Source organism: Fukomys damarensis, unplaced genomic scaffold, assembly GCF_012274545.1.
Source record: "Fukomys damarensis isolate Sample0158 unplaced genomic scaffold, DMR_v1.0_HiC HiC_scaffold_10, whole genome shotgun sequence".
NCBI classification, from domain to species: Eukaryota; Metazoa; Chordata; class Mammalia; order Rodentia; family Bathyergidae; genus Fukomys; species Fukomys damarensis.
The window spans coordinates 619,852-643,233 of NW_022900922.1; the positions used below are offsets into that span (position 1 = coordinate 619,852).

Sequence of the window (23,382 nt, forward strand, 5' to 3'; positions counted from 1 at the left end):
AACAAAAAAAAAAAAAAAAAAATGACAACAACAAAAGACACCTGCGTTGGCCCCTCAGAATCCGCTCCTTCCTTTGAGCAGTCTCGTCTCAGAGATCTCTTTCTGCAGCAGTTCTGGAAGTGGTCTTTTGTGAGCGCCTACTATGGGGTGCAACAAACGCTGCTTCAGGATCGCGACCCGACAGAAAGGCTGATGATGGAGAGAGGCGTGGGGCTTCTGGTCTTCCCGAAAGGCAAATACTCGGAATCCATCCAGGACATGGAAGCAGCACAGCTAAGGACGTTAACGAAGGACGACTCTGAGGTCTGCTTCAGAGGGTAGGGCTGGCCTGCAGAACTGTGTGAAGCTCTTGGAACTCACCAGCGCTTTTATCTGTGCTCTTACTCAGGTCAGTTAGCCAGGATTCTCCAGAGAAATAGTAAAACAGCTACGCACACATGTATAAGAGGGGATTTAGAATGGCTCCTGTGATTGTGGAAGCCAAGAAGTCCCAGAATACGCCATCCTGCAGCTGGAAACCCCGAGAGCTAATGGTCTAATTCAGTCTGAGGATCAGGAGAGCTGAGGGTACGATCGGTCTGAGATCGAAGAACTGAGACTGGAGAGCCACTGATTCTGAAGTCTTTGGATCCGAGGGCCAAAGACCCACCAGAACCAATGTCTGATGCAGACGAAGGTGGATGTCCCAGCTCAAAGAGAGAATCTGTCCTTTCTCTGCCTTTCTCTTTTAATGGGGCCCCCAGCAGATGGGGCAATGTCCTTTCTCACTGGCGAGAGTGATTTTCTTTACTCAGTCTACAAAAGTTCTCTTCATTCTGATTAACTCAGATGCTAATGTCTCTGGGAAATACCCTCACAGGATTCCAGAAATAAGCCTTTTCCAGCTCTCAGGGAATCCCTCAGTCCAGCTAAGTTGACACAAATTAATCATTATGCCCATGTTGTGCTTACTACTTAGTTACCATCTTCCTAACTCCTGGTGGTCTGGCAGACCTCTCCTTCGTTGTTGACTATCTCCAGGAGACCTCCTGGACCCTGGCTGGTGTCCCTCTGCCTTCCCTCACCCAGTGCTCCCTGCCGTGTGGAACAGCATGCCGTGGTTTTGTAAAGAAACGTAGAATTGCCCAAGTTCAAGTTAGGGTTAGAATTTCAGCCTGTCAGACTCCCAAAGTCATGAGTCCTTTCCATTCTCCCAAGGTTCTTTACAAATAGGAGGAATTTCCGTAGGCAGGTGAGATGCAGAAGATTCCAGTAATGAGGGTAGTGACACGGGGAGCCAAGCTGGGGAATCATAAGTGAGAAAATTTCGATGATGGGCAGGAAGAGACCCGCTGGCTTGTCGTGTGCTGTGTGTGGAGAGCAGACCGATGGTCTAGGTTGGAGAGGAGGTGGGGTACTGGGCTAACAGCATGGACAGGGACAGAGCATTATGAGATTAATTTGAGGGTAGATCAAAGTGTAGCTTTCAACACCCTTTGGCCGGTTGCTTCTTGCATACAGGGTGAGAATATAGATTCTGGTTACAAAGACTAGCTCCTGACTTTTTTTGGCTAGTGAATTTCTGTCTCGTGGCCTCATTTTCCTCGCTTGTAAAATGAGAATGGTGATAAGGGTCCCTATCTTCTGGGACTGTAGGGAGGACTCCGTGAGCTAACAGACGTAGAAGATGTGGCTTCGAACCTGGCTGGCTCGGGAAACATTCGGCAGTTGCGATGGGTCCCAGGAGGAGGGGCCAGAGGATGCCAGCCAGAGGCCTCTGAGGTCTTGGCACTCCCTGGCCTACAGTTCCTCAGCATGAGCCATTGGAAAACCAGGTAAGAGAAATGGAACTTGAGAAACTGTGGGAGACAGAAAGTGAAAGTGTCGGTCCAGTGGGTGAGAGGCAGTGTAAGCCGCAAGTGAAGAGACCAGCAAGGACTGCACTCTAGAGGGCCAGGCTTGTCCTGCGGTCAGCACAAGCCAGCTGGCGGCAGGATGTCTGAGGAGGCTGCCTCTTTATTCTAAAAAGCCTTAAAACACATTTTGTTTCTTTTGCTTTCCACTTAAAATACGGAGTTTTCTCTTTACAAAGGTTCTTTTTGTTCTAAATTAGGCTCTGAACAGAGGTGTCACTACCACAAGGCCGGAAGCAGACACCACACGGTGCTCAGCTGGGTCGTAGGCTCTGCTGGTTTCAGCAGCCGGGGAAGCCTTTGGAGCGTCACACAGCAGTGGCTGGGGCAAGTCAACTGCCCCAAACTCCTGGGAAACTCTTAGGGTGCCACAAGAAGAGGCTGACGTCAACCTAGACGTCGGACGACTTGGAACAAAACTCTAGAAACCATTCTCCTGCCCTTTACTTGGTAACCTGATAAAGTGATCTTTCTCTGGGGAGATGGGCCAGTGTGCTTTACGGGGTGCATTTGATTGAAATATGTATATTTAATATATATTTTAAATGTATTCATCCTTTATAAATATACTTTATAAATATTATGTTTTATGAACATTTTACTGAATATTTAAATTATATGTGTTTTAAAGGGATACCTCTTCTTTGCTTTGAAAACCATTAACAAGGGCTGGGGCTGGGGCTCAGTGGTAGGTAAGCCTAGTGTGCATGGGGCGCTGAGTTCAACCACCAGCATAAAAAGAAAGAAAGAAAGAATGAGTGAGTGAGTGAAAGAGAAGGAGAGAGAGAAAGAAAGAGGAAGCAGGAAGGGAGGACAAAGGAAAGGAAAAGAAACATGGAAGAAGGAAGGGAGAGAGGGAGGGAAGAAAGAGCCGGGCCTAGTGACACACAGAGGGATGAGGCGGGAAGACTGCTACAAAAACGATCCGTCCTGGGGCTGGGGATTCAGCTCAGTGGTGCTGCCACCTGCCTTGCAAGCACAAGGTCCCAAGTTTGATCCCAGTACAAAAAAAAAAAAAAAAATCCATCCTGGGCTGCACACATGGTGAGTTCAAAGCCAGCCTGGATAACATAACAAGAGTGAGGAGAGAGAGAGAGAGACACAGAAGATGGAAAAACCCACTCTGTATTTACATAAACCAAATTAATGAGGTCCTTCCTCACTTGGACAGCTTTTGGATTGCAGAATGATCACAATGCATTGTCCATTAATGGTGCTTATAAGATTGCGGGCGCCATGGGAACAGTTGGTTTGTTATTAAAAGAGTTCAAGTGCTCCCACCTAAGCTATTCCCAAAGGAATTTCTTGAGCAAAGAAAACCGCATATCCTCTGTCTATATTATTCTAAACTCAAAATAGAATTTTAGTAGTTTATAACAGTAAAACATACATTTCTCCAAATGCAGTGTCAGTGAGAGGGATTTTCCAACGGGATATCTTGCAGGAGGAAGGAGCATCAGCCTGTAAGTTCCTTCAACCCTTTTGCACTCGCCTCTCTGCCCTTAGCTTGTGTCATGATAACGTTGTGATTATTTTTCTCTCCTGGCAGATGATGACTCTGGCAGAGGCGGACAACTGAGATGTACTCATCTCTGGCTCTCTAACTCTGTGTATGATACATAGTAGCTGCTCAATAAGTATTCACTGAATGAATGAACAAAGAAATGGCAAATAACTGGAAGTCCTTCCCTAAGCAAGAGGCTGAGTCTCGTCCCTCTAAGCCTTCCTTCTTCCTCCTGTCTCATTTACCTATAGCCCCCACTGGTGCAGCCACTGTTCACACTTAGACACACCTATCCTCTACTTTGTTTTTTGGATTTTTTTTTTGACTGCTGAGAGTACAGAAAGCAACAGGCTTCTGAAGAAGGTATCTATTTTGGTCCCAAACAGAAAAGAGTGGGTGATTCTGTGGGCAGAGATGGCAATTCCTGAACATGGTGAGGTGACTCATGCCCCGAGGTGCTCAGAATTTCCTCTGTTTTGTGGCTACTAGGGCTGACTTGACTATGATGCTTTCTTTGAAGCGCAGTCAGATGCAAGGAAGACACCCCAAACCGCTCCTTGAGGGTGGAAGCAGGCCTGGAGGCAAACAGAAGAACCAGAGAGCTCAGACTCCAAGGACGGGGTGGGGCCTGGGAGCTCTCAAGAGAGGCTCCAAGTAACCCAAGGAACTGCTGTGCGTGGCGGCTGTGGCTCAGATCTGTAGGCTCGGGGGCTCCTAATTTCCTGCAGTGCCATGAAGGGGCTGTGGGACATAGCTTGGAGCACTCTTAGCTCAACTGTTTCAGGCAAAAATCAACTTCTTTGCTAACATAGAACATATATCCTTGACTCACAGCAGCACTTAGAACAGTAGTAAAAAGGCAGGCATTGGACCGACTTAAATCCTGGCTTCTTCCTAGTTGTGTTACACCAGGTGACTTGCTTGACCCCTGTAAGCCACAGTTTGTCAAGTGTAAAGTGAGGAAAACAACAAGACCTATCGTGAGCTTTAACCAAAGCAATACCATGCATTAGCACAATACCTAAAAGATAGCACATGCATAGGCAGTGAATTTTCGCCCTTGTTATTATCATTAGTGTTTCTTGCAACAAGGCTTAAAGCCAACAAGCATGAAAGGAAAAATAGGTATTGGTATCGATGTTTTCACATGGGCTCGCCCTAGGCCACAATCTGTCCCTCAGCTCAAAGCTCGGCTCCTTTGTTCATCTCTCTCTTTTGCTGAAGGTCATCAGGGCCTATTGGTGACATGCTCTCTGAATTAAAGGAACCAGTTGCTTCTTTATAACTTTCTTTGTATTCCTCAAAAATACTTGGCTTTATCCTAGTGCGGTGTCACATACCTTTAATCTCAGTTACTCAGGAGATGAAGGCAGGATAATCGTAAGCTCAAGGTCTGTCTGGAAAACTTAGTGAGACTCTGCCTCAAAGTAAAATGAAGAGAGCTAGGATGTAGCTCAGCATTCCCTGGTTCCAATTCCCAATCTGTCGCTGTCTCTGTGTCTCTCTATCTCCGTGTCTCCTCTCTCTCTCTCTCTCTCTCTCAAACACACACACACACAGCTTTTCTTTTTTGGTGGGGGGAAATCTACTCAATTGTTGCTCGTACAATTCCACACTGTACCCTGGAAGTGTAATCCTCCCGCACTTCTCGTGTGGCAGGGAAACCCTGAGGAAGGGAGACTGCAGGCTAAGCACGTGTGGCCATACCGTTCACATGGGCCAGGCCTGCCAGTGCCCCTTTCACAGGATGTGAGCACTTCTGACCAGTATCTTGCCCCTTCTTTGCTTCTATTCTTTCCGCTGCAATAACCGATGATCAGTGCCTACACGTGCCACTCGCACCTTTGTGCTCGAGAGTTTTGTGCTGCCCGAAGCCCTGCTCTCTGCCCTGCCTGGCACTGAGTTGACAGCTGCGGGTCAAAAGCCTTGCGAACTGATGGGCCTGTGGCAGAGTGGGAGCAGACTGTCAGGATGGAGGCCCTGGGACTCTGGCCTTGCGGCATGCAGGTACCTGATACTGAGTCAGGGGAAATTTGGATGTAGGGAAATGAAAGCCAGGGCTTCTCTTACTGCGAGCCCGGGGTGTTATGTGGTACTGGTCATACTGGTGAGCGATCCATCATGTCAGGGACATCTGCCTGAGACCAGGACGTCTGCAGATACTACAGGACCAAAATGAGATGTGGAGCACTAAAAAAAAAATTTTTTTTGGTAGTGGGGACCGAACTCAGGTCCTTGTACTTGCAAGGTAGGTGGCAGAACCACTGAGCTAAATCCCTGGCTCTCAAATTCTTTTTGTCTGAGCAATAGTATTAATCTTTTATCAGAGAATCACTAGGCACTTGAGCCTCCTTGTGTTCGCCACACTCACCGAAAACTGCACACACACAACAGATCATCTTTAGTTTGCTGTCAGGAAGTATGTTCTACATATACAATTTAAGCAGAAAACATTATAAAATTCTGTCTTCCAGAGTAGCTCATGTTATTAGAGCTAGTTTGGCCTAGAACTACTTCTCTGAGAAGTTTTTCCTCATTACCCATATAACAAATTGCTCTTGCAATTCTGATCGCTTATAGAATTATTTGATCTTTTCTAGATTTGTTTTCCCATTTTAACTGCAAGTTCTGTGTGGGTAGAAACAACACATTTCCTCAGTTACGTCATAGCTTAGCTACTCAAAATGAGGCCTATACACTAACAACAAAGGTCTCTCAGATCTTGTTGGCACTAGAATCTCAGGCAGCCAACCAGCCCTCGAATATCAGAGTTTACTTTATAACAAGATTCCCCAGTGACTTGTAAATGTGTTACCATTTGAGAACTGCTGCTGTTTTCAATGAATAGATCTGGCACAGTAGAATTAGCCAACTATATAGCACTTACTTGTTATTTTGTCTCCCTACAGTCATAGTCATTAGATCCAAATTGCATCTTAAGTCATTTGAGAACCTTACAACAGATGTCAACATTATTTCTGGCTCTCTTCGCCAGAGAGTCTGATTTTATTGGCCTTAATACGTCTGGAATATCACTTCTCTAGTATTCCAGATGCACATTCTAATATGCAGCTGGTGTTGGGAACCGTTGCTCCAAAACCATTTCTCAGTGGAATTTTTTTCTTCTGTTGGGGAAAATAAATTCCAGAGTAAGTTAAAGTCAGCCCAGTAGCCAAAACTATCTGAAGAATCTTAGAGCAGAAATACCAAATATTACGAGAGACAATTATAGTATCACCTTCCCTTAAATGAGTGATGTACTTGAAAACATGGTGGGGAAATCAAAGATGGGCTGTTTTCTCATTCGCTCCTCGGGCAATCTTCAAGACAAGAACTGCTCAGCAGATGTTTCTCCCCATTGTCTGTAACCTTGTTCACCTCTGTAATTCTAACTCGGGGATGGATAGATGAAGGAGCATCAGTAGAAATCGATGCACAAATGTGCAGGGAAAATTAGGCTCGAATTTAAGATACCTGGATTTTAGTACAGTTTTTACTTGAACATGCTCACAGATGAAGGGCTCATAACCTTTTGAAGCAATCAATTGAATTAAAGTCCTTTCTCCTTTTCGCACAGTGAATGGTTTGGGATAGAGAGAAGGCAGCTAGATCCCCACTCATGTAAAGCCTCTCCTGTGAGAAACAAGGACACTAGAGGCAGAAATGCCCTGACCAAGCAAATGAGTAACAATACTGTTCATCTATCTATGCGGTATTTTGCACTGCAGCAGTACGGAAGCAATGGGTCATGCTGTGGTGCTGGGCAGTACCTTTTAAGAGCTGGAAATAACCTACAATGAGATTTTGGGCTTTGGTCTGTTGACATTCAAGATCTCTTAACTCTGACCCTGCTGAGTATGCTTTCAGCTGGAAAATTTTTCCACTTCCAAAAGTACCCTCACTTGAAAGTACTTTTTAAGTAGAGCTTTTTTCTTCAGAATTCTTGACATAGAGTGATGGAACTTGAAGGGAATTTTGAGATCTCTTGGTCAACCTCCTTTCCCAGGGAGTAATTTGACATGACTTCTGCATGTCTTCTCTTTGATCACCAACAATGTCACTAGAAATGTCTTGCTCCATTTTCCTCTTCCTGAAAAATTCATTTTCCTCCTAACTCTGTTCTCCACTAACCTCAGAGGACATGCCCCATTTCCTACAGGACTTCTGTTTATTTGTAAAATTCCTGCTCATCATTGGACCATTAGGGGAGCAGGGAATTCATTTGAATAGTCACTGTGTTGAGTAATGGCCTGCCTCCATGGTGCCTATGCCTAGGAATGACTTCCACAGAAATTACACAGCAGTATCCAGGATACCAAGGCTTGGGTGTGAGGGTGCTCGCCTATAACCCCAGCACTTGGGAGACCAAGGCAGGAGGATGACCATGAGCTTGAGGCCAGACTGGGCTGCATAGTGTATTCAAGGCCATCCTGGACTGCATCGTGAGACCCTGTCTCCAAAAAAATTTTTTTTCAACTTCAGAATACTGTGACTTTAACCAAATAAATTCTACAAATCCCTGTCTTTGTGATGAGGGCACAATGGAGTTGTAGAGAACACTAGCCATTCTTCCCTAGCACCTCTAACTAGTATCAGTGAAACCAGTTTTTTTCTACCGAACTGTAAAGTCAATTCTTTTCAATTCTCAAGTCCAAAAGAGAGCGAACACACAGACAATCAAACTGCATATTTAAAACACACTGTTTTAAAGAAAGCAGTGGCTATTTTACAAGGTATTCCCAAGGCTTACCAAAGCCTTCCCTCTTTGAGTCTGACTTGAAGATGAACAAGAGACAGTGGCAATAATTTTAAGGGGTGGAAGGTCCAGAGCAACTCAAAGATTAAATGAGAAGGGTAAAATGTTGTATGTTTTAGGCAAAGTTGAAGGTGGGATACCCTACTGTAGGCAGTGGTGTTTACAAGAAGGGATATTAGACAAACATTGCCATAATGGTTTTCTGTGCCTTTTTAAAAATTGTTTTGAATCTGGGGGATAAAGATTTGATCACAGAATTCCTAGAATGAAAGAGAGATGGTTAAGAGACATGTAAACACTCAGAATTTCCATAATTCTGAGAAAGATGCCTTTAATAACTTGCTGTGTTGGTAACATCAGGAGAATTCTCTTTTTAACCACATCCCAGGACCCAGTAATATAGAGAATACAAGCCCTCAAGTTGACTAATATATCCCCTGCACCCCATCACAATTTTAAATGGTGGCTTTGGAAATTTTCAGAATGAAAAATCTGCCTTATGAATCAGCTAGAAATTGTATCTGTTGACAGTCCATTGATTTTGTTGAATTCTCATCATCAATGATTAAAAAGGACTTAGTATTTTAAGACTAGATTCCTCCAAGTTCAATTCCCTGCAACCAAAAAAAAAAGAACAAAAAACCAAAAAAGACTAGGTTCCCCCTGAGGAAGAGGTCTGAGAGGAGATTATTTCTTTCCCTGGAGTGGTTCCTGTGCCGTCTGTTTGTTCCAGAAATTCAATCCGTTTCATTCACTTTGGACCCTGGGCTACTTTAAGAGCCTCACACTCTACCCCCCAGCACCTGATCTCCCTCCACTCTATGGAGTCACCTCTGACCCTCTTGGCAGTGAACACAAAGGTCACAAGCCAAGAAGGCTGGGTTTGAGCTCTGGTGCAGTCAGGGCCTATGTGATTCTGAGTTTGGGTTCTTCTTCATTTAGGGTCTTAGGATTTCCACACTGCAGAGTGGTTATAAGGAGAAGGATAAGAATCATGGGTCTGGCACGTGGAAAGTACTTAGGAATCATATTTTTAAAAAAGTTTTCTAGTAGTCCTTTATTGCTTACCAATTTTTTTTTTTTTTTGTACTGGGGATTGAACTCGGGACCTTGCACTTACGAGGCAGGCAGCAGACTCACTGAGATAAATCCCCAGCCCACCAAATAAATTTTAAAAGTTTCAACTTGGTATCGAAGGCTTTGAGTCATTTCTTTGACCCCAGCCTACCTTTCCAGTCTTGTTTTGTTTTGGTTAGGTGTTTTGAGACAGGGTCTCATTATGTAGCTCAGACTGGCCTTGACCTCACTTGGAGTCCAGGCTGGCCTCAAAAGCACAGCGATCCACCTGCCTCAGCCTCCCAAGTGCTGGGATTACACGCGTGTGCCACCATACTGAGCTTGCTTATCCAGTTTTAATTCATGGTATCTCCACATCCCTATTTAGAACACAGAGAACACAGCAGACCATTTTCTGTTCCCTAGCCCTCTGCTGTGTCTTTGTGTGTGTTCTTTCTATCTGGAATCTGCACTTGCGGCCCCTGGGAGTCCTGTTCATGTCACTTTCCCAAAGCCTCTCACATCCCCACTGATCTGTAGACCCCATCGTGGTCCAGCTTGTGTTACTTTTCATCTGTCTGTGCCTTTCTCCTCCTGATGAGGTGGTAAGTTTCTTAGGGTCAGCACCTGTTGTGTTTGTGTTTTTATTTCCTACAGTGTTGAAAAGGGACCTGAGTATTTGATAGAATTTTGCAAAACTGAGTGAAAGAAAGTGACTACGTGATATTTCATTTACTCTACTGTCTGTTAGACCATTTTAATCCCCAGATAAGTCATGCATGGCTAACAATAACACAGATTTGCTTGAAATCTATTCCCATAGATAGTTCATGATCGATTGTAAAGCTTTTGCTGTTCTGGCTTGGACCAACCTGGAAAAGACCCTGCTGAGGAACAGATTACATTACAAACCTCCTAAAATCATTACCCCTTTACCTCCAAAGTGAGGAAGCTCCTGTAAGTGGATCAGTACAGAGCCCAAGTCAACCTAGCCACTTCCCTCAAATCACCAAACAAACTTTTGCATGCATTTTTCGTCTTTTTTTAATAGTCACAAAATTTATTCGAGAAAGTAGAAGTAGAGAGTGGAAGAGAAACTGGCTCTGTAGAGTGATCTTGGGCCAAGTAAAAGGGAAAAAAGCAAGATGAAAGAACACTCTAGAGAAAGCAGGGTGGGCTACTGTGAGGAAAAGCCACGGTAGCCATTTTTTCTCTTAACACTTTTTTTCCTGCAGCCTAAAGAAGTCTATTTCTAGAAATTAAGGATATGAAGCTATAGACTTTCAAAAATACATATTTATATCTTATCTATCTTTCTGGATCATCAAGGGAAAATATTAGAAAATTCACAAATAAGAAGGATGGTTTGAGGTATTGTTAGTGTTTTTTTCTCAAAAAAAAAAATCTGAGAGAACCCAGGATGATAAAAACTTGCCTATCATACATGTCATATATAAACAGAGAAAAACAGAAAACAGTGATGCTGTAAAAGGGAACACATTCATGAATTTTCTATAAAGTTGCACTTGTAAGAAACTTTCTAGGTATTATTTTTAGAGGCAGTAAAAATAAAGACTCCATCCTTTAAGCTAAATTTTTTCTGAGATGTTAAAAATCCTAGTGTTTCATGTATGGGTTACCACTGTCTAAGGCGAATTAACCTGGACTTAGATCCCTAAGAACTTTTCGGTATTATGTGACAACTGGGAAGAGGAGGGTGCTTAGAAGACTAAACTCTAACCCTCCCTGGATTAACTGCTAAGGCTGTGTATAATAGGAGAGCTTCATTCAATGCTTTCTTTACAGATCAGGGGCCACTGAGGCATAAAATGAGCGCCCAGTAGGTCACAGGTAAGATTAAACTCCCTTCTCAGAACTTTCTCCTTTGTACCCTTTCTGGTCCTGAGCTGGGAAGGGCTAATGTTCATGAGCCCCTCCCAAGAGTCAAAGGACAATTCACGGCCCCTTACCTGTCATACAGCCAGGTACCATGATGAATGTGAATAATCCCCACACCAGCACGCGTGGCTCCATCTTCCTGGCACTCGGGGTCAGCTCAGGGCAGTAAAAAGGCAGTGTTCTCTGTGATGCCCTGGCTGCCTCTTAGCCTCTTTCTTGCATGGTGCTGAGAGGATGACACTGGAAGGGATCAGTCCTCCCGGGCTGTCATCTTGGCCGGTCCATCCGGTCTGTGTGACAGTCAGGAGTTGCTCTCTTTAAGTATTACACGGTGAGTTCAGCCAGGAAATTGAGCTACCACTCTGTTCTCTGATCTCAAGTATAGGAAGTATTTTTTTCTTGTGACAAAATAGTTTGCGGTAAATTTTCACACCAGGGATTTTTCAAGTTCGTTTGCTGGGAGGTGTGGGCTGAGGTTGGTAAGAAGGACTCAGCTTCATTTTGAATATTTCTTACGCTTCCCCTGAGAAAGGAAAGGGAGATTCCCCTGCTGCTGAAGGAGAGGTGAGCAAGCACTTCTTGGCAGTGGTCTCATCTATTCTTTTGTAAACTGAGTCGCCCTCAGCTTTTCAGCCCCCCGAAGAGTCAGCAGTAGCCACAGTGGATAAAGGAGCAAAGTCACAAGAGAGTACAGAAGGCAGCTTGACCATAGACGCATTAGTGGTCTGACCCTGGATCTATTTCAAAAATCTAGCAGGCTTTGGGGCTGGGCCTGCAATACAGTGCTCAAACTATTGAGGGGGAAGCATGCTTCTCAGAATTCATGAGTAATTTCCCAAGATTTATAACTGGCACTAGCCATAATCACTTCATTATGGTGTCTCAGATTCATTCAAGTCATTTTGTTGTGGAAAAAATAATCCCCAGCTGTCAGGTGTCAGATGTGCTGAGTTGAGGGTGTCACAACACTGACGACTTAAATCGAGAACCAAAGAAAAATGTTAGGAGCGTTTTATTGGAAATGAGCATAGCTCCTGAATTTCCAGAGGAGTTCTGAAGGGGTGGCCACCAAGGCCAAGGGAAATCTATGCAGCAAAATCACAGTGTGGATGCAACAAGGGGCAAACTACAGCCTATAGGATTATAAGTATAGTTACTTAGCGAATGTTGATCCAATAAAGAAATGAGCCACACAGCAGGGGCACAAGGAGAGAACAAAGGCATCCTTGGAAAGGGGACTAGGGGCCCAGATGTTAGGGTTATGCACCTATATGTCTGATGTTGCTAATTTACAGTATAATCTCCCATTGCTGTTTGTCTCTCGGAAGGCTCGCAGGCCTGGCTATTACTTGAAGTCTGGCCCTCTTCAGATTCACCTCCAGCCACAATGTGGGTGTGTATGCATCTTCTGCACTGACTTCCTCGAGGGCCCAGTCCCTCTTTGAATGCATATTAATTTCTTTTTAACTTAGCTATGATAATTTTATGTAATATTTGGTGTCCAAGTTTTTATTTCATTTGAATGATCCTACTAGAAGTGGGGGTCTGGTTCTGAACTTCAGATTTTTTTTTTTTGGTAAAATTCAATCTTTCTTATTTATTTATCAGAGCTCTCTTCTGGTTTTCATGAAATGATTATGTTTTGTGACCTGAAAATGCATTCCCATTATCAACCACATAATTACAGTAAAAATGCAATTTTTAAAATGTGAGAAAGCAAGCAGAGACAACGACACAGAAACCGTCTGGGAAATAAAGGAATTCATGATTTAAGGGTGCCCTTCCCAACTGCCACCCTCTTCAGCTGGAAGTAGCCAGAGCCTTCGTCGCGCCTTGCCCCCTCCCAGCAGTTAGGGCTACTTCCTCAGAGGGGGAATACTGCAGACAGGTAAGTTAATTGGGTATCTCGTAGGCGGTTAGACAGGGCCACCCTCAAGGAGCCAACATGGAGGACAATCAAGACTCATCCACTGAAGGCCAGAACTGTAAAAGGAGAGAAACCACTACACCCTTGTGCTTTCCTGGGGGACAAAGAGCAGCGATTGATATTCTAAATAGGTATCAATCACGTGGGTGGGGGGCCAAGGTCTTAGCCCAGCCTTTCCAGAAAATATCCCTGACCCCACCCTTACTGAAAATCCTTGCACGCTTGCTATGTGACTTTCCCCCTACTTGCCCCCCCCCACTTACTCAATATTACCTGGGTGACCGTACTTGTAATCTTATTGGCTGGTCATGGTTTTGACCACCTCTTGCCCACCTTGTAATTTTCCACTGGGTCTTATAGTTTTAACCCACTTTGTACCTGCTTCACCACATGGCTTTGCTGTATAAAACATATTTGAAAAATGGGGTGAGTGGGCAACCCACTTTCCGGTTCCTCTTCTGTCTCTCTTAGAAGCTTTCTTTCAATAAATGTTTTCTTACTCTTAGAAAAAAACAAAAGGATGCTCTACCTCATCTCAGAGGAAACTGACTACTATTAAAAAGAGACTCAGCATGGTGAGAATCTACTGAGTGTCAGGCTAAGTACCGAGTTTTTTTGGGGGAAAAGTGATCCGGACCCTTTTGGGAATGGAGTGCTTTAAACATATGACAGATAACCTCGTTGCTGGGAATACTTGCAATTGTTTTTGGCAGCAATTCCTATTATCTTTAAAGTCTGTCCCAGTTATTAAGTTGAGTAATTTTCTATCCATGGTTACTACAGTTTAAAAATTTACAGAGAAATTAGAAGAATAACACAAACAACTTTTCCTTCGAAATTCTCTGAAAGTAGTTGGTATTCCATCACTCTCAAATACTTCAACTTTCTACAAACAAGGATATTGTCTAACATCAAGACAATGTAACCAAACCATCAACATTAAATTTAAAAAAATATCATTGGTGCTTTACTATCAATAAATCCACCTACTCAAGTGTTTCTACTTCGTTTTGTGTTTTATTTGTCTTTTTTTTTTTTAATAGAATCTCAAGTAGTTCAGGCTGGCCTTGAACTCACTATGTAGCCTCTATTTTCTGGCAATCTTCTTGCTGCAGCTACTGAGTGCTGGAATTATAGACATGTACCACCATGCCCAGCTGCCTATTCTCCCATCCTTCTGCTCCTCCTCGTTCTCTTCCTTTCTCTCTTCCTCCTCTTCCTTCCTCTTCTTTCCCTCTCCTCCTCCTTCCTCTCTTTCATCTGCTTCTTCTCCTCCCTCTCCCTCGTCTCCTTTTCCTTTTTCTTCCAGGTAGTGAGGGTGTGCATTTATTGCAGGTAGAAAAGAAGTTTGCTATACAGGGTGAGAGTGGACTGGTGAACACTCATAGAGGCCCTAAGGATAAGGGAAAAGGTTATTTTCTATTTGAAGTTCCCAGATGGTTTCTCCTTAATGCAAAAAAGGCATTACAGTTGTCTTAGCAAAACCTCACTTGGCCTGGCCCCAGATTTAAACTGCCCTATCAAAAAACTCATTTGGCTTCCCACTAGATGTTATGAAGAATTGAAAATAGCACTTTCTGGTTGATCCTGAGGGTAGCACCAAATTCAAACGAGGCATTGAAAATGTCATTTTCTGATTGGTTCTGTGTACAGTGCTCAGGAGCCAAGCCTAGAGTCTCCTACCTCATTTCCTTCTCCCCTGAAAGACATGATCCTCATAATTCTTTATAGGATGATGAGGGAGTAGAGGTCTCTTTCTTCTTATAGTTGATTCTCACTGAAAGGAGCTCTAGGTCCTTCCTACTAGGTATTATGTGCTCTCCTTCGACCTTGGGGTACTGGGGATTACCAGTCAGGCTGATAAGAACCTGTCAGAAGACAGTGAGGAAACAATTAGAGCTGCTTCCCAGATACTGCTGAGCTGCCACTTCAAAGGGAGAAAGCAAGATGTATTTGTCAGGAGAGTCATGGCTTGTAGTCTGGACCATCATCTGAAATCCTGCGTGGACAAACTTCGCTATTAGGTTGAAGAGGCAGGGGTCAAATATGACAAGGAACTGGCTGACCACAAAGTAGTCGTGAGAAAGCGGAACCCAGTAATTTTTGGAAAATAAGATCAAAGAGGACCAAAGCATCTTGAGGAACAGATCAGACTATTTCCTGGTCTGCCTTAAAAAGTGAATTATAACGGATCCAGCAACTAGAGATTATTTCTTTGTGATATTATTTGGGAGAAGTTTACTAATGAGCTTTATTCTTGTGTTCCCTATGGAGGGAAAAGCATGGCAAAGAGGGATATTAGAGAGATGACCAAAAACCTGAAAGGCGTATCCCTAGCAGGATTACCTACATTATGGGTCCTACTAACAAATAGGAGTTTCACTGGAGATTTAGCTAAATGGTACCATTACCAGTCTTGCGAGTTCAAGGTTCTGAGTTTGATTCCCTGTACCGCAAAAAAGAATAATAATAAATAAAAATAAAAACAGAAGCCCGTGTTCTAAAGCAGGTGCCCATTTAAGCTGTGGTGGATCAGGGACCTCAATAATTCTACTTAGCTGCACCCAGGGAAGTATCAGAGTCTTGCTTTTTGAAGAGGAGCCTTAGATATTCCAGAGATCCTTTGCCTCAGGCAGGTCAGGCGGGGTGGGCTTTGTCCTAGAAAGGTGAATCCAGCTATTTATCTTCTCATGTTTCTTGCAGTGTTTGTGGCAAGGATCACTGAAAAGGGACCCTTCCATTTGCGTTTGATTGATTTGCAGGAGCTCCTTCTTTCCGAGCTTTCACAAACACTTGATCTCCAGGGCAGGTGGCCCCATAGTGCAGAAGCCGGCAGGACTTGGTTCCCGTATAGTTGGATAGATTGTTGTACTTGGTCTAAATTAATAAGATATTGTGAAATCTTGTGGCCTCTGGGTCTACTACCATATCAGAAGATATAAAAGATCTTCCATACAGCATTTTAAATGCAGTCATTTTTAGCCCAATATTTGAGGTGTTTTGAATCCTCATGAGGGCTATTGGCAATAATTGGAGCCAAGACCCAGAAGTCTCTCAGCAACTTGGCCAGAGTTTTGCCCTTTTGACCTCTCTGGAGAACTGAGATCTCTATGCAGAGTGGAGATGGTACTTTCTTTCTAGAGCCCTTTCCATAATTGGAGAACCACCTCCAATTTTAATAGTAAATCCCTTCCTAGTCAGGGAGTAGGACACTGTGGGACAGTCAACAACTCATGGTTGAATACTTGATCTTTGATCGGACATGTCAAAGCACTCTGCCCTAATAGTGACGATAGATCTAGAGGAAGGTTTTCCAGAGGAGAAAGTTAAAACACAGTAAGCCACTTTTATATCTATAAGGAGTTAAATTTGCTTACCCATGATATCCAGGTCACTCAGGGCTTCTCTCAGAGTCGGAGATATCTGTGGACAGAGGCATCGCTGTTTTCCCTGGGCCCCTGCAGCCCTCCTCATCAGAGCAGAGAGTGAGGATTTTGACCAGTGTAGGCCCAGTCCAGGAGTCCAATCCTTCAGGACCAAGGATCGGTCACATCAGCCACCTGATACAGAGCAGGCTGTGGGCTGTGGTCTAGCACAGTACTTGTGCCTATAACCCCAGCACCTGGCAGCTGGAAGCAAGAGACTCTCCATTAGTTTGAGGCCAGCCTGAACTACATAGTAAGGCCTCATCAAATTAATAATAATAATAAAAAAATAAAGCAGGAACTCTTTTTTTTTTTTTTATTAGCCCCGGGTTTTCCCTCGGGTGACTTGCGTGTACTTAAGGCACTGCCAAATGCAACAGCCATAACCTAGGCCTACCTCTGTTCTTGGTTCCTCTTCTTTCTGCCCTCTTCAAGATCCCAGTGGCTGAACACAGAAAAGGTTCTGTCGAGCAATTGGGTCAGTAGGGTCTGAGGACTCACCCGAAGTGTTTTTGTAATTTGAATTGAATACATAGAGCTGATGACTAATAAAATGCTGTCTCATTGGTGCCTATTTCTCCATGGAAGAGGGATCTAAATTTGTATTCTGGAAAGCTTCTTCTAATCTGCCATGAAAGACAGCCGGGTTTTCCTCGTGATTAACAGGTTTCCTAAGTGTTATGGTTTATGTCTCAATGTCCCCCTAAAGCCTCATGCAGCCATAGATGGGGCCTTTTCAGAGAGGGCTGGATGTAGTGTGTGATGCTGGAATTAAGGGTTTGTAAGTACTAAATAAGTCCACTGATTGGTTTGGCACTGCCCTAATCCCAGTGGCCCAGAAGAATATAAAAGGGATAGAAAAAAGCTACTAAGGTCCCTTGCTTGCTTTGCTGCATTCTGCCCACCATGAACTGTTTCTCCTCTGTGACGCCCCTCTGCTGCGTCACCCTGCCTTGGATCCGGCTGACTATGGACTGAAACCTCTACACACTGTGAGCCAAACAAGCCTTTCCTCCCTTAACTTTAGACATGGGGTATTTTGCTTCAGCAATGAGAAAATTAACTAAGACTCTGGTGAATCTTTTTATTCCCAAGATAGGAGTGGTCAGCTAGGGCCAGGGATGTAGCTCAGCGGTGCTGCATCTGCCTGGCAAGTGCAAGGTCCTGAGTTAAATTCCCAGTACTGGGTTGGGGCTGAGGAGTGATCAGTTGGGCATGGTGGCACATGCCTGTAATCCCAGCACTTGGGAGACTAAGGCAGGAAGATTGCCACAAGTTCGAGGCCAGCCTGAGCTACAGTGTGAGTTCAAGGAAAGCATGAACTACATAGCATGACCCTGTTAAAAAAAAAAGGCCAGGGATTCCACTACCTGCCTTGCAAGTGCAAGTTCCCAAGGTTGATCCCAGTACCAAAAACAAAAAAAAAAGTGGTCATCATTTTACATCTCAAGTTTAGTCCATTTCCAGTATTATAGCTCCAAATTTGAAGCTCAAATTTCCTACCACAGATCTATCTCTGGCACAGTGAGTGGCACTGGTGCCCCTCTCTTACCCCCTTTAGATCTATCCATACCTTCAGCCCTCTATGACTCCTTAAAGACTAGGCTGGAGCCCTTACTGGACCCATCTCTTTGAAAAAAAGTATCCCTTCCATTTATACTGATAATACAAGATTTTGGTAATTTCTTTAAGGCAGTAGAGATAAAAGTTTATCTCTTCATATTTAAGAAAAAGCCTTGGAAAATTCCAAGTACGAAGGCTGGGTCTGTTATCTATTGGCTGAAATACTTCCAACAGGTAGGGCTGGGTTGACCTTCATTTTCTGTTCTGTTAGTTTTGCTCAGGCCCTCAGACACATGTTCCAAAAGTAGCTGAATGTTTGTTAGAAGGAATGGGAAAGGGATCTGTCCAGATTTAGAAGGGAAAGGAGGAGGTTCATATGTTTCCTGAAAGTAGAGACCGTAGCTCTTATCTACAAGAGGGAGATTTCTGGTGTCCACAAGGATAACTGAGAAACCCGTCAAAAAGGCGAATTGAGATGGCTCCCCAAGGTTGTAGCAAATGGGGCCCTGAAGTAAGTGACTCACTAAGGACGGTGAGAGATAAAAGGCCATCCAGGGGAAAAGCCCAAGTGAGATCATAGATCGTGATTGTGGTAAGCACTACTTAAGCAAGGGGCCAAGTTACAGAAAGCTATTCTCCAAAAAGAATGAGAACATTGAATAATGTATGGGAAGAATAAAAGCATGGAAGTAGAAGAAATATATTAAAATTTAGGTCACACACATAAAATACAAACCTGCACGTTACATGAGCACTTTCCTGTACCCAGCAGAACCTAAAAAGCTCTATTCTCCAATCAGATTATCCTATGATGGGAGTCTTCAAGTGACAGACATCCTAGCAGCACTTACCTATCTGATTCATGCCTGCAGTGAACAACCAAAAATATAAGAATAAGAAAGAGGAGAAAAAGGGGAAAAAATGTCCCAAAGGTGTCTTACACCCTGGCTAGGTTTAACAAAAAACGTAATTGGATGGTAGGTCCTATAGGGATTCTTTTCAGGTTCTTGGTGTCCCACACAAAGAATTGGACAGGATGGATACACAGAAAAGATAGTGAAGATAAACATTTTTATTGAAGATGGAAACAAAGTGTGCTGTACAAGGTGGGCTGGTGGACAGATTCATAGTGGCTTGTCTTCGTGTCTCCTTGAGCACATGAAAAGAGTACATTTCCTAGTATCCCATAGCTACGTAATGTGAGGACTTATGGCCAGCTAACATTAGTAGAAGTGATATTTAGCACTTCTGCCGGATTTAACCAGGAAACTCTCGCTTTTCTTCTTTAACTGACTAGACTAGATATGCAGACTAATTTGAAAAGCACAGTGGTGAAAATGTCAGCACCGTGTTCAGCCTGAGTGTCTTGGATGTCAATTATCTGAAGAAGCCACATATTTTTTGTAAATGAAGCCACATCATTCTTGGGTCCTTTCTACACATCTTAGCCTTTCCTGACTAATAAGGTTGGCTTCAAGGGACAAATCAAACTTCAAGAGTGTCCAAGACACATGCTTAGGAATGGTTTGATGATTCTCAGATCACTTAAAAGCAATCATAATAATATAATAGAGTTAGACTAACTCCTCATGAGTACATTTTTCAACTTCTATCCAAAAATGTTCCACCTACTTTTTCAAAATATGGAGCTCTGCCATTTCACTGTCAACAACGGAACTCTGTTTGGCACATTGTGAACCCGTCTTGACATCTGTACCAAGATGTTGCTGAAGTTCAGTGAGGTAAAGCAACAACCAGGTCCACTAGTGAAAGTGCAAAACAGTAATCAGTTTAGTGTAATTATAGAATATTCAATTTGTATTAATTAAAAGGTTAAAAATAATCCCAAAGCCCAGTTTTTCTGAAACAATAAGATCAACTCTTGAGGTTGAGGTAAGTCAAGGTAAAAAAAAAAAAAATTCAGCTGACTTTCACATTTTGCATTGTGATTGAACACTCACTTGTAGTTTACCAACCTTGAGTTTTCCAACTGATGCTTCACAACATTAGGCAGAGATGAGAGAGCAAGAGAGATAGAGACAGAGACAGAGAGAGAGAGAGAGAGAGAGAGAGAGGGAGGGAGAGAGAGAGGGAGAGTAGATCACAAACTGTGTACCGTCTCATATGGGGGCTATTCATGGGCTCATCTCTCCATATCTGTGGGGATTTGGAAGCTTCAAACCTGCAGATGCTTCAGTCCTTAATATAAAATGGCAGTGTTTGCATACAACACTTCCACATCTCCCAAACACTGTACTTTAACATCTCTAGATTACTTATATATCTATATAGTGGAAATACCATGTCAATAGTTGTATTATTTTTAGACAATGAAGGCAGCCAAGACACAGTTGTGTCTAGACACTTTTTATTTGTTTGTTTCTCTGTTTGAGACAGGGCCTCATTCTGTATCTCAGGCAGGCCTCAAACTCACAATCTTCCTGCCTCAGCTTTCTGAGTGCTGGGATTACAGATGAGTGCCATCATACCTGGTAAGATGCCATTTTATTTCTGCATACATTTAATCCATGGTTTAATCTATTGGTTGAATTTATGAATGCAAAATTCACAGATATGTAGGGCCAACTGTACATCACAACTGCTTCCTTTGATAAGTTTTCAGTTAAAATAACAAGACACTTAATACAGCCTCACTTAGCTATGGAACATTAGGAGTAGTAATTCTTTATACTCTAACAAAGCACTCACCACACTGTCTTATAATGCATTATGTACATGACCTTTCTTTCTCCAGTCTAGTGACTGTTAACCTTTTGGGGGGATTAAGAACCTTTCAAGAGTCTGATGAAATCTTTAGTTTTTTCCGTTGGGAGAAAATGCACATCAGCATGTACCCACTAAGTGTACAGGCAGTTTCAGGAGGGCTGTGGACCCTTCAACTCTGAGGGGTTAGTGGTGATAAAATGTGAATCTGTAGAGGACAGACTGATGTCCAATACATTTCTGAAATCATGTCACCTAACAGTGAATAGCACGTTATTGGTGTTCACCCAAATATTCCTGGAATATTTTTAAGCAATTTCAGACAAATTCTTCATGAGCACCTATCAAAGTTTTGTTTCAAATCTGTTAGAAGGAGGGAGTTTCCAATCACTTCAGTTCAAATATTTATTTCCTGAGAGAGATGTTTTTTAGGAAGAAAACGTATCTAGATAACATCAGCAGATTAGTTTAAGAAGGAAACTTCAGTAACTGCATTTCTCATGGGATGGATGGCCAACTGTGCAAGCCGAGAGAGCGTTTAGGAAATTGCTGAACTCTGTTATCAGAAATGCTTGGGACTTTCCAGAAGAAACTGCTTAGCGTATCGAACACCGGATTTCTGACCCAGACCACCCTATCTCAGGTTGGAGACGATTTTCTTTGTAATAGTCCAATGCCGCAAACACTTATACTGGGGCCAACAGAAATTTAGGAAGAAAAAAACGTACTGAACTGATGTGAACTGGAAAGGCAACCTAGGTACTGCCCTGGAGGCATGGAGATAGCTGAGGGAGCCAAGCATGCACACCGGCCAACCAGAAGTAGAGCTGGGTAGACGGGCCGTGGAAACGAAGGGGAAATGTCAGTCGGGCCTACAGGAGGGAGGACTTTGAAGGATAGAAGATGTTACAGTTTAGCCACTGAAGGTGTCTGAACAGCGGAGAGGCATGATCCAGATGATGTCAATATCAGCCTGGGCTGGAATGAAGCGCAGGGTGGAGTAAACGTGCAGGGGAAACAGCGGCTGCTAAAATGCTTTCCAGGCGGGAAACAATAAGGACCTGAACAAGGCGATATGAATCAGAATGAAACAGAGGCGTGTTGTCAGAACGTCTTGTGAGGAACATGCGGCTTTTAATAACTGGATACGGGAATAACAGGCAGGTAACACAAGCCGTGAGTTTGGGTAAAGGCAGAATTCGCTGAGTTGAGATAATCAAGCGACTTGTCAAGTCCAGGCACACGAGGCTGACATTATTTGAGTGGAAGGAATGTGGTACCATTTATGGATAGGGTTAGTTGCTTACTTGAGTTGTTTCCTATGCCCACTGCAGTGCATGGTTCCTGGAGATAAGAGCTTTGTTTCCCCAGCTCCTCCCACAACCACACTGGTGATAGTTGGCTTGTAACAAAAACAGTTTCTGTTTACCAGAGTCTAGATTTGGCAGTGTTACAGAAGGAACTGGTAAATGACATGCAGAGAGACAGAAGTAGTGGGTAAAATAAAAAACGTTTACTTTGCCAGCAAAGGGTCTGTCTGCACCAAGAGCTGTGCCAAAGGACCGAACCTGGACTGGGTGACAATCTGCCTTTTATAAGAGTTCTATAATCATGACCTCATTTTAGGTGATGAGACTTTCTAGTGCCCACAGTTCCCATCACAAATCACGGTCTCGAGACAGTGCAAAGTTAACCCAAATGGAGCGATTTCTTTCAGGATGTTTATCTTTAGCTGCTTCAGCCCACAAGAGTGGGGGTCAGAATTAGGAAAGCAGGACAGGTGACACCCCTTTCAACTTATCACTTTTATAGCCTTATAGTTTACAGAACGTTTTATAGCTCATGACTGTTCTCTTAGCTTGAACATTTGGTCTCATCTTGGGATGCAGCTTAGCACCTCAGGCACCTGTTAATTTTAAATTGGGGCTATGTACCTTTAAACTCAGGTGTTTTTGTTAAACAAGAAAAGCAAAACAAATTACAGAAGCAAAAGGCAGCGGTTATTTTATATTTTTTAACATTCTATAGGTTTCAGATTGTTTACAGAGGTTTTCTCTATCATCAGGAGGATATAAAGAAGTAAAGAGGAGAAAAGTGAGGTGGTGTGAAATCAGTTATCTTCTATCTCCCTTAACTTACCCATGTGGCTTGTCAATCGTCACTTCAATAATGACTCCAGTCCTGCCAGGTGTAGTGGTGCACGCCTGTAATCCCAGCACTCGGGAGGCTTAGGCAGGAGGATCACTGTGAGTTCGAGACCAGCCTGGGCCACATAGTGAGTTCCAGGTCAGTCTCAGCTACATCGTGAGATCCTGTCTCAAACAAACAAATAAACAAACAAAAAATAAGTAAAATAATGACTCCAGTTCCAAGTGGCCCAGATATTCCAGTGAATGGAAAACAAATGGTTCATGAAGGATTGAATGTAAAATATAGGAGAAGGGATGGGATAAGGAAGAAAGAGATACGAAAGAAGTAAATACAAAGGAATGGTGGGTTCCACTCCGTGACCGTGCCACAGCTCGCTCACTCCTGGTTACTGAGGATGTTTTCATTCTAGAGATTAAATGCTGGGACGAGCTTTCTATTGATTTTTTTTCCACAGGGCGATACAGGGTGGCCATAAATTTGCGAAG

The 23,382-nt window shown here is 43.3% G+C and overlaps 1 protein-coding gene across 1 annotated transcript in view; it reads right to left on the minus strand.

Moving 5' to 3' along the window:
- The window catches only part of Il2ra (interleukin 2 receptor subunit alpha), a 37,719-nt gene extending 26,374 nt beyond the window's left edge, over window positions 1–11,345 (minus strand). Inside the window, exon 1 of the mRNA XM_010621407.3 lies at window positions 11,179–11,345. Coding sequence (XP_010619709.1) covers window positions 11,179–11,242 — 64 coding nt within the window. The 5' untranslated portion in view covers window positions 11,243–11,345. The remainder of the gene's footprint in view (window positions 1–11,178) is intronic.
- Between the last annotated feature and the right edge of the window lie 12,037 nt (window positions 11,346–23,382).